Source organism: Mustela lutreola, chromosome X (assembly GCF_030435805.1).
Source record: "Mustela lutreola isolate mMusLut2 chromosome X, mMusLut2.pri, whole genome shotgun sequence".
In the NCBI taxonomy this organism is placed as follows: domain Eukaryota; kingdom Metazoa; phylum Chordata; class Mammalia; order Carnivora; family Mustelidae; genus Mustela; species Mustela lutreola.
Window position 1 is genome coordinate 85567382 of NC_081308.1, and position 12168 is coordinate 85579549.

Genomic DNA, 12168 nt, shown 5'->3' on the forward strand with positions numbered 1-12168 from the left:
GGGTGGGGGTGGTGACTCCTAGAGTCTGGTTTTCAGTCTCAGTCTCAGATCCAGGGAGGAGGAAGACAGGGAAACCTTCACAGATGCAGAGCAGTGGGTCTCAAAAGGATAGCCCCTGCTCCAGAACCAAGGAATTGGATTGAGGATGCATCTGTGAGAGGGGCTGGTAATTAGTTTACCTAGTTGTTCCTTTTCCTGAATCGCTCCTTCATCTCACTTTTCTTATGCTTTTGTTCCCTCTCTCTGCGTTTATCTCTTGCCTTCAACCCTGGAAAATTTTCTTTTCTTTCTAGCTTCCTTCCCACACCTTTCCATTTTCCTTGCCTCCCTAGCTTGTTCTCAATTTTTTTTTTTTCTATCCTGCTTCCTTGCCAGTCTCTGGACAAAATCTGAAGCCAAGCAGCAATGAATTGGAAAATGAATTTCTGCCTTTCTTGGACTTCTCTTGTCCCTTTAGGACTCTGGCCAGAATCTGCCATCTTTTTGTTTCTCCTTTTCTGGGACTGACTCCTCCCCTAAGCATGACATTTCATTGAGAGCGTGTGGGCGAATGAGTGCTTGCTGAGAAGTTCAGTGGCCAGTTTATACTAATAGGCAGAAAGCTTAATACTGTCTTATATGAAGTCTTTGCTTACTGGGAACCACAAAACTCATCCAATTAGAGTGAGGACAGGACAGGAAGTGAGAGGGCAACTGGAGCTTACTCACCCTCTCCTCACGTACCTCAGTAGGTTCTTCCCAACCTCACTGACTTCCTGCTGGCTCCGCAGAGTAAAACTAGAAGGTTAGGCTGGACTGGAAAGCCAAAAGCCACTAAGTCTCGAAACCCAAAGTCAAAAAAAAAAAAATAAAGCCAAGCCATAGTTAATACTTGAGAGATAGAGAAAGGAAACCTCTAGTCCTAATACAAAGTTGGGTATAATATATATTTATTGCTTCCCTATGTGCCAGGCAATAATCTCTTCTGTAAGATAGATACTATTATTATTCTCATTTTATAGATGAGGAAATTGAGGCTCAGAGAAGTTAAGTTTTCAAGACCCCATAGCTAATATGGCCAGAATTGGATACATACACAGATCTGTGTCACTCCAGATTTCAAGCTCTTAGTCCATACAAACTAATGCTTTCCCAGATTAGTGGGTAGGAAATACTAGTTAAATGGATGAAACCAACTGGTAGCTTTTCGATCACAGGATTTCCCTCTTGGTTCTATATGACTTTATGTTGGTCCTTTCCTGATCTTGATTCCTCCATGTCCCTCTTTATAACTTGGACAATGAAACATTTGCATCTGATCTCACTAGGATTAATTGAGAATTGATTGTTTTATGTCATCCCCCTCTTGGGAGGAAAAGGGGTCAGAAATGACAAATAGAGTCTTGTTATTGTTCAAGATGGAAGATCCTTACAAGGGGGACAATGTAACAAGCATTCAATAATTTAAAATTTTCTCTTCTTCCTCACAGATCCTGCATTTCTGCTACTTCTCACTTTTGGAAGTTCACTGATGGCTGATTTCTGAAAGATATTTTCCTTTTCCTTGGTGTTTCTGGCCACATATACCCATTTCTTATCTCCCTAACCTCCCCTCATCCCAACTCCTTTCAAAGATGGCTGGTCAACTAACCCAAAGAGGAGCTCTATCTCTCCTGCTCTTTCTCACTCCAGCAGTGACATCAACATGGTACGCAGGTAAGTTTTAGGACCTGTTGCCCATTACTTCCAAGGAAGGCAGGACCTAGACTAAGTCTTAGAAAAGGGAGAGTTAGACTGCAATAAAAGACACTTAAATTAAATGAAGAATTATTGTTTGCAACAACAAAGAAGTTTAATCACTGCAACTGGCTAACAAGGGAGGATTTTGAGGCAAACAAGAGATACTTGAAAACAGGCTGCATTGGCACAAACATGAGAGGGTTGGACAACATGGCTTTTGAGGCCATTATCTCACCTGCTTCTGCACTCAGCTTCCTTTCTCCCTCCCTCCTTCCCTCCCCACCTCAGTCTCTCCCTCCCTCTCTCTCCCCCAGACCTCACTTATAGAACAAGATTTTTTTTAATTTTTTATTTTTTATAAACATATAATATATTTTTAGCCCCCAGGGTACAGGTATGTGAATCGCCAGGTTTACACACTTCACAGCACTCACCAAAGCACATACCCTCCCCAATGTCCATAACCCCACCCCCCTTCTCCCAACCCCCCTCCCCCCAGCAACCCTCAGTTTGTTTTGTGAGATTAAGAGTCACTTATGGTTTGTCTCCCTCCCAATCCCATCTTGTATCATTTATTCTTCTCCTACCCCCTTAACCCCCCATGTTGTATCTCCACTTCCTCCTATCAGGGAGATCATATGATAGTTGTCTTTCTCCGCTTGACTTATTTCACTAAGCATGATACACTCTAGTTCCATCCACGTAGGACAAGATTTTTATAGTCCCTTTCTGTCAAAGGTGTTAATGACAATACAGATCACAGTCTCTTAAACAGTAATTCCCCGGTCCCTACTGGCTTATTCCTTACTTCAGAAGGTATAGAGTTTTCTAGATTCCTGAATGTGTCATCCTTTGCCCCTAAAAACATAGGGAGCTGAAGAGAACAGATTCAGTGAGGAGAGGGAAAGGGGGAGGGGGAGAAGTGAAGGAAGGATAATGAGGTGGCAGACAGAGGTTTTTGTTGGGGCCCAAATGGCATTCCAAGTGCTAAGAATATTCTGTGGCCTACAGTGTCTGCCCTCATGGGGGCTGGGAGGAGTAGGGGAAGGAATCAGACCCAACCAACAGAGTTAGGAAAATATCCAGAGATGAGTAAATAACAAACTTCTTCAATCACATCCACAGTCCCTGCAGCTGAAATTTTCCACATGCCCTTAGCTCCTGGTGGAGGCTTTTGGCAGCAGCTCTGTTTGTCTGGAACAGCTGCATCAAACTTTCAAACAAATATGCGAACTTCTTCCCCTCTTTGGCTTAACTGGGCTTTGTAGGGGGTGAAGCACAAGGGCTGACATTGAGATGAAGAAATTCAAGTCAAGCCCTTGGCAGAGTACACACTGTTTGGGGTTAAAGGACCCCCCAAGTCTCCAGGAGATAATACGTGCAGCTGTCCTCGCCAATCTCCCCCTAGCTTCAGTTCAAGTATGTAAGACAGAAATCCAGCCAAAGACCAGAGGACTAGGGAGTGGAGATTAGATGGCTAGAAGCCCAATTTGGGACACCTGTAAGAAAACTCATGGAGTACAAGGACCTTTACCTTTTCCAGAGTGGAGGCCTGAGCTATTGGAGTCTTGGGGACAGAGCAGTTTAAAACAAACAAACAAACAAAAAACTTAGACTTATTTGAGACTTTCAAAGGGCTGTTTGCAAAGCGGGCACTCTTCTCTTCCACAACAATCGTGAGGCTCCTTCTGAGGAGCCCAGGTTGGTGAGGTCTCTGACAGCCCTACAAACCTACTCACTTGGCCTTCTTCTGTTCTTAGGAGGCTTCATGATGAGAGAAATTCAGAAACTTTTTGATAATCCTCCCCTACATTGCTAGCTCGGCTGTCGAAGCTTAGTGTACTCATTTGTTCATTCATTTATTCAACAGCTATCTATTGACCACTCTATGTTCATTCAATGTTGTTTATTTAAAACCTAGAGTTTTGTCCTCCAATAGGAATGACACAAGGAAAGCAGCCAAGTATGGATTCAGGGTTATTCAGAAAAAGGATCCAGGCATAATCAGCAGGGGTTGGGAAAGGTTAAGAATATTAATGAAGTGAATAGTGGGTTATAAAGTGTGGATTGGCATATCTGTACAGTTCAGGAAGTAAGACTATATTCGTGGCTGTAAGCCAAGCATCAGTGTGAATCTTAAAATAGTTTCCAACTATTGGTTACGTTTCCCACCATATCTTTGTGAAGGGCAGTACTTAGAGGTTCTGACAGTACTATGGAATTTGGAAAGACCCAGTAAAAGACCACACAGTAATCTCTGATTGATGGAAAGGAACTGAGGAATGCTGCCCAAACCTCTCTTCCCCAGTGCTGAAAAGGGTTAAGCAGATAGAACAATGTCGGGAGTGTGCCCCTCTATTTTCTTATCTCTCATCTCAGTATCTTAACACTGGCAAAATAAAATACCCCAAGACAAGGCAAAGAGAGGGAAATGGAAAGGCTTCAAGTGGTAAGGGGGCCTAAGCCCATTCCCATCACAATGCAAAGTTGGCCCTGGTCTAGCTACCTCTGCACCCTGCTGGAGACTGTAATTATCTGACTGAATCTTCCCCTCAGCTTGCCCACATCCCCTGTAATTCTGGAATGATCCAAATGGCTTTGTGGCCTTTGATCCCACACACAGAGCAAAAAGGATGGATTGCAAGAAAGATTTGGGGGCTTTTTTTTTTTTTTTTCCCTCTGCTGGATATTGTGCAACGCGTTCTCTTACTGCCATCTTTAGTGGAGTATCTGAGTTCGGTATCAGGGGATCAAACCACCCTGGCCTTGGCCAGAAGGCCCACTCTGCTCTTCCTAGCTGGGAGAACTTGGGCTGCTCCCTTAACTTCTCCAAGCCTGTTTCTTCATCTGTATATCAGAGAACAATAGGAGTGTCTACGTAACTGAAATGTTAGGGTGACATAATATGATAACATATGTAATGGACTGAACACAGAGTACAAGGATGTGCTGAGTAAGGAAGTGCCCAGTGATGTGAGCAGTGGTGTTGCTCCTGCTGTTGTTGCTGCTACTGCTCTCAAGCCATAGGCTTCTAACACTCTTGTTTGCTCTTCTGTAAACAGACGCTTCCTCCCTGCTGGGCATTCCTTCACAAGCAAACTGGGGAACAAGAGTGCTGGGCCTAATCCTTTAGGGAATCCCACACATCTGGTCTCCTGTTTACAGAAGCTGTAAGGCTCTGAGGCGAATACTAAACTGAAACAGCTGACAAGGATTCATTGCCTCACAAAGAACCCTCCCATGTGGGAAGAGAGAGTGCAAGGGAAAGGAGGCCTAAGGAGAAACAAAGGAAAGCCAAGAAAAAAAAAAAAAAACGAACTGGGAAAACAGAAAAAAATAATAATAATAAAGGGAAAGAAAAAAAATGAACTCTTTCCTCTGGAATGAGGGCAAACCAATGAAGACATGATTTCATAAGGCAAACTTTCAGTTTGATTCATTCCCTTGTTCATCAGGTTGGAATGGTTTCCCAGCATCCTCTATCCCCCAGTCTGGGCTTGTGGAAATGGAGGAGCGTCATCATCTAGCCCTCTGCTCCACCCTTTCGCGCAGCACCCCCCCCCCCCCCCCGCCCCGCACCCGTGCCTCCTCCTCTAGAGGCAGACCAGCTTGTGGTCTGAGTGTTTACAGGGGCCAAAGGACTCCAGCACTAAAACCCAGCCCTATCCTGAAAGCATACCCTCTCCTGGAAATGAGGAATTGCTTTCTGACTCCGGCATGGCTGGCTGCTGTATTCCTGGGCATGCGAAAGGGCTCAGAGAGGCTGGAAAGAAAGCTTCCGGAAACTTCATTCTGGGAAGGACTAAGTTGTATTCCAATTAGTTTGTATTCATGACTGATTTCCTGCCGTCTGGTGGAACACACTGTTTAGTCTCCCAGACAGCCGCAGACCTGCCTCCACCAGGGACTGGGCCACTTAACAGAATGGGGCTGGATTGGGAATGTTCTCCTAGCTCAGCAGCTCCCTGCTAAAGCTTCTGCTGATTAGAGGAACAGGACATTTCTCCAAAGGACTCTGCTTTCTTTTTGCTCCAAACTAGGACAAACTGCTGGAGACAAGAAACTACACTCATTCCCTCTTGCCTTTTGAACCCTCCTTCTGTTTGTCATGCTACCCCTGGCAATGACAACCAAATGGCAAAAAGGTGGTGCTCTATGGGCTAGTGGGAGATTGAGGAATTGTTTCTCTCTGAGGAATATGAGCAGGCCTGTCACTAGTGGGAAGACTCTTACTCAGATTATTTTTCTCCTCCTACCTGGAAAAACAGGCCATCTTCAGAGCTTGGTCATCAGTATCTCACCAAGACCCTGTGTGTTACATCAAAGAAATTGGTCTGTTATAGTTTCCACTGGTAAGACTGATGGATAGTCAAGAAGTTCATTTTTTTTCTTTTGAATGGAAGTTTCTTGTGCTACCTGTAAGTCACTCCCCACCCCCCGAACATGAGCTCTCCTTCTATGCACCTGGGATGTTGAGATTTATGTACAATAGTTCTGCTGCCTTACAAGGCAAAATTTTCCCCACTAAATATCCAGCTGCTGACTCCCTCATGGAGTGCCATGTCCTCAGGAAGGAACCAAGTTGGATAGGGGGAAAGGTTGGGAAGGACTTGAGCAAGATTTTAGTGTGTCATCTTGGTATTTTCTTCCTCCTTCTAGGTTCAGGCTACTACCCAGATGAAAGCTACAATGAAGTATATGCTGAAGAGGTCCCACGGGCCCCTGCCCTAGACTACCGAGGTAAACCTCCCTATTTCTCAGGCCTAGACCCTCCCTGAAGCATCCTCACCCAGCTTTGCTCACATGTACCAAACAAAACTGCTGCTCAGGGAATCAGGGGCTGTGATTTCCAATCATGAACTTGGTTACTGACTTGCTGTATGACCTTAACTTTTTAGCACTAAGGTTACCCATTTATTATTAATCATTAAGTATTGACTGAATACCTACTGTATGCCTAATCCTGTGCAGGGTAAGCCTGTGGATGATTCAACATCTAAGGTAAGGTTTTGTCCTCCTCAAGGAGCTTACCTTTTTCTGGGGGCTAGGTGGGAGTGGGGGATGGGTGAGAGGGCAATAAAATTAGCACATGTAGGGCAAGTAAGTGTGAAACTATGTGGCAGCAGTAAATGCAATAAGAGTTAAGAAAAAGAAGTCAGGGGAGGAATCATGAAAGATGATGTTTAGGTTAGGCCTTGAATGGTGTGTGAATTTTGAGAACTGGAGAAAGGAGGGGAAGGCGTTCAGTGAAGCAGTTGGCCACAGATAGAGAGGTAAGAACAAAACAGAGGAAGGAGCTAAGAAGAAACCAGTCTGACTGGAGGAGATGGGGTGTGGAGGAAGTAGGGGAAAAGTATAAAGAGTAAGACAAAATTGGGAAAGGCTCCATGATCTAAGGACCTCTCTTAGGTCAGGCAGGAGAACTATCTGTGAAGAATGCTGAATAGGGAGGGACTCCTAAATTAGAAAGCAAGTTAGACCAGGTGATATCTAGTATCTCTTCCATTTCTAAGATTCTTTGTTTCTATGCTATGCAAGCCAGGCAGAAGAGTTTAGCTGTTGTACTTGGAGTTATAAGGAGCTGTTATATGTCTTTGCACAGGGGGTGGCATGGTAATGATAATTTCAGAATATCAACTTGTTATTGTGTACAGAAGTAGGGGTTCAAGAAGGGGAGATCCTGGGTCAGGGAGACTCTTCATTACATGAATCAGTAATTGTAACATTGGTCAGAGATGATTGAGGGTAGTGGCTAAGAAATGGAGAGTAAGGATGAACCCCAGAGATGTTTCAAAGAAAGAGATAACAAGATTTGATTCAGATGTGGTGTACCAAGAGGCTAAGAAACAAACAGATACCTGAAAGCATCTATTCTGAATACCTGGGAGAACTGTAAGACCCCTCTCAGAAAGACAAAGTTAGAAAGGAAAATTAGTTTGGGGAAGGTACCCTATAAGCAGTGGGAAGTAGGAAGATGGAACTTAGATGGATGAGCTGTCTGCGAGACCAGAGGGCCAAAAGTCAGAGCCTCAGAGGACATTTACAGATGTGAGTAGGAGAAGAGAAGCCAACAAGGGAAAAAGAGATAGTTAGAAGTCAGCCCTGTAGAAGGAGATCCAGGTAGAAGTTATCATATTACAGAAGCCACATGAGAAGAGAGTTTTAAGGAAAGGGAAAAGAATGAGGTATCTACTGTGTCAAATATTGCAGAGAAAAACTGAGTGTATTTCAAACATTATACTTGGCAAGAAGAAGGTAAATGGTAGGAAAACTACTTGGAGCTAGTTTCTCAAGAAATGATCAGAGCTTTGGGTTTCTCTATGCTTCTTTCTAGCTACCTTCTGCCTATCTTCTTGCTGCCAAATGGTCCACACCCACTGCTTTGTTGCCTTTGCTTCCACTGACTCCTAAACTCTGTGAGGTCTGTTTCCCACTCACCCACAAATACCATGCAGAAACAACATTCCTTGAAGATCACAATTCTTTCCAATGTCTAGATCATATGGCCCTTTCTGAAACTTCAATCTCTCTAGTCTCTTGGCAGCAATGAGCAAAACCCTCTCTTCTTACCATCCCCCACCCCCACATACTTGGGCTCCATGCCATTTCACTCTTCTGGTCATAGCTCAAGCCAAGAAAGGAGATAGGCTCTCTAGAGGTGACAAGAGACAATGAGGCATGGATCTGAACTTTATACAACCCTGACATGTCTCCTGATTACCCAGATAAGATCTTCAACAGCTACTGGAAACTTCCATCTAAAGTTATCTAAAACTAAATTCTTTCATCTTCCCTGAAAAAGGCTCAACCACTGACCTTCCTGCTTTGGATAATAATTCCATTGTTCTAAAAAAAAAAAAAAAAAAAGACTCAATGGCATTTTTGTTTGTTTCAAGTTTTTATTTAAATTCCAGATAGTTGGGGTGTCTGGGTAGCTCAGTCAGTTAAGCCTCTCTTTTTATTTTTTATTTTTTGTTTAAGATTTTATTTATTTATTTGACAGAGAGAGATCACAAGTAGACGGAGAGGCAGGCAGAGAGAGAGAGAGAGAGAGGGAAGCAGGCTCCCTGCCGAGCAGAGAGCCCGATGCGGGACTCGATCCCAGGACCCTGAGATCATGACCTGAGCCGAAGGCAGCGGCTTAACCCACTGAGCCACCCAGGCGCCCCTCTTTTTATTTTTTTAATTTATTTAAAGATTTTATTTATTTATTTGATGGAGAGATAGCACAAGTAGGCAGAGCAGCAGGCAGAGGAAGAGGGAGAAGCAGCCTCTCCACTGAGCAGGAAGCCCAATGCAGAACTCCATCCCAGGACCTGGGATCATAACCTGAGCCGAAGGCAGATGTTTGACTGACTGAGCCATCTAGGTGCCTCTAAGCATCCAACTCTTGATTTCAGCTCAGGTCATGATCTCAGGGTCATGAGTTTAAGCCCCACATTGGGCTCCACACTGGGCATGGAGCCTGCTTAAGATTCTCTCTCTCCCTGTCACTCTGCCCCTACCTGCCCCCGACTCGTGCTCTCTCTCTCTCTCTCTCTCTCAAAAAATAAAATAAAATAAATTCCAGTTATTTAACATATTGTGTAATATCAGATCCAAAAGTAGAATTCAGTGACTCCTCACTAATATACAACACTCAGTGCTCATCACAAGTGCCCTTCTTTTTTTTTCTTTTTAAAAATTTATTCATTATTTTAAAGAGAGCATGCATGCAAGTGGAAAGGACAGAGGGAGAGGGACAGAGAATCTCAAGCAGACTCCATAGTGAGCACGGAACCGGATGAAGGGCTAGATCCCTCAACCATGAGATGATGACCTGAGCTGAAACCAAGAGTCACACTTAACTGACTATACCATCCAGGTATCCCACAGCAAGTGCCCCTCATACCACCCATCACCCATTTAACTGAACCCCCCCCCCCGCCCACCTCCTCTCTGGCAACTCTCATTTTGTTCTCTATAGTTAAGAGTTTTTTTTTTTTGTTGTGCCTCTTTCTTTCCCCCCCAAAATTATTTGTTTCATTTCTTAAATTCCACATATGAGTACAATCGTGTGGTATTTGTCTTTCTCTGAATGAGTTATTTCCCGTAGCATAATACACTCTAGCCCCACCCACATTGTTGCAAACGGCAAGAATTCATTCTTTTTTGATGGCTGAATACTATTCCATTGTATATACACACCACAACTTCTTTATCCACTTGTCAGCTGATGGACATTTGGGCTCTTTCCATAATTTGGCTATTGTAAATAATGCAGCTATAAACATCAAGGTACATGTGTCCCTTTAAATTAGTATTTTTATATCCTTTGGGCAAATACCTAGTATGCACCTGCTGGATCACAGGATAGTTCTATTTTTAATTTTTTGAGGAACCTCCATACTGTTTTCCAGAGTGGCTCTGTCAGTTTGCATTCCCACAAACACTGTAAGAGGTTTCCCCTTTCTCCATCAATGGCATTTTTAATAGTCTCTTTTCCTCATCACTTCTCACCATTCACCAAGAACTATCATTTCTTTATTACTCCATGGGATTAAAACTTTTATTACCTCACACAGGGATAATGATAATTGCCTCCTAACTGGATTCTCAGATTCATGTTTTTCCCTTCCCCAAACCTAGTGGCCCGCTGTGACCACTTTTTTTCCCCCCTTAATCCACTTAGCTTGTGGTACCCACTGGTACTATTTCTAACAGAATTTGGCCTCAGTCTAGCTGCCCAGACTGGGAATTCATTACCCTTTTTCCCCACATGAAACCTATGCTTCAACCAGATTAGTAGAACTCTACTCTGGTCCCTGATGGCTTTAGCCCACACTGAGCTTTCCCTCATCCATTCCCTCATTTCCTTGCACTCATTTATTCAATAAATATCTTCTGAGTACCTACTATGTACTTCCTCTGAAATAAATATTTATTGTGCGGACCACTCATTTGGCATTCATTACGTGCTGCCCCTTGGGTTTGCTTTTTTGTTACCCTCAACAAAATAATTACCTGTTAACAAAAGAAGCCATGTGTGATACCCCTGCAGAGCTATGTAAAAAATAGTGCTTGAGAAATGTTTGCTAACTGGTTGGCATCCTGGGAACAGAACCCAGATTGTAGTTGAAGGGGAAAAGCAACAAACAGGGGTCTGGCAGCCCTAAGATTAATATTAACCTGCATCATTGGTTATTTTTAAATGTCATAAAGCTCCTTAGAAAAATGTAAGTGACATGGTGGCCTTTGGCCTTGGGGTCAAGTGTCTCATGGCTTTTTCTGGAACTTAATCTCAGGACATAAAACTGAGTGAGGTTATCACTGTTAAGCAGCTTGGGCATGGCTGGGAAAATACAACCCAAGATCCCAGCCTCACTTGTAAGGTCTTTGCGTTTTCACACTGGCTCTGCAATTGTAGTGAGTGGGACTTTCTGTTAAAAAAAAAAAAAATCTGGCAGCAACGTCTTGTTGCTTGAAGCAAAATGAGCAGGCAGCTCACACCCAGACACTGATTTAGGAAATATTCCCAGGGCTAGATATATTTTACACAGGCAATTTCAAATGGTTCTTAGAACAGCCCTAGGAAACCGGTTTAGTATCCCTATTTTACAGAACAGGAAACTTAGCTCAGAGAAGGTAAATTTAGAGTGCAGCAGAGCTCAGAGGTGGCAGAGTGGGAATTGAGACCCAGGTGGGTCTGTCGGACTCCAAAACTGCGTTCATCCCATCTCTTTCATCATAACATAACCCATCATTTTAAAAAAATGAAGATTACAAAAAGGAGCAGAGTTAACTAGTAAAAACCAGATCATGATTTTAGAGCCAGCTGACCATGTAGTTTGGTGCCATTTTGGCTAATCCTGAACTTTCTTTCATTCCCTTATCCCGCCTCTTAGCGTGGAGTCAGAAACCCTTGTCTGAAGGTTACTGCCCATTCTCCGGGGGCACCGCTTTTCCAGTATATTGCTTCAGCCCTAGACAAAGTGGTAACTCTGCCTGGGTAATCTCAAGATAATCACAGATGAGGCTTTTTCACCTCTGTTGTCAGCACTTTGTTTTCTTCTAATCCCCAAAAAGAGATAGGCAGACAGCTGCACAGAGAAGAGGACATGGGTCTGAGTTTCAAGTCCCAGCTCCTCTACCTGCCAGCAATTTCACCCTGGACCAACACATATTGTGTGCCAGCTGTTGTGCTGTGTATTTTATTAATGTTATTCCATTTAAATAAATTGTATGCATGCTATGTAGTGATATGGAATGGTCTCTGAAACACATTGTTAAGTTTATTTTTAAAAGCATTGGTGGGAACAGTAGCATAACACACTACTCTATGTGTTAAAAGGAAGGGGGTAGGGACTCCTGGGCGGCTCAGTCGGTTAAGCGTCTGCCTTCAGCTCAGTTCATGATCCCAGAGTCCTGGGACTGAGCTCTCTCTTGGGCTCCCTGCTCAGCGGAGAGTCT

At 43.6% G+C, this 12168-nt stretch overlaps 1 protein-coding gene across 1 annotated transcript in view; it reads left to right on the forward strand.

Moving 5' to 3' along the window:
* The window catches only part of SRPX2 (sushi repeat containing protein X-linked 2), a 29935-nt gene that overhangs the window by 539 nt on the left and 17228 nt on the right, over positions 1–12168 (forward strand). Inside the window, exons 2-3 of the mRNA XM_059158658.1 lie at positions 1470–1695; positions 6379–6459. Of these exons, the coding sequence (XP_059014641.1) occupies positions 1614–1695; positions 6379–6459 (163 nt within the window). The 5' untranslated portion in view covers positions 1470–1613. The remainder of the gene's footprint in view (positions 1–1469; positions 1696–6378; positions 6460–12168) is intronic.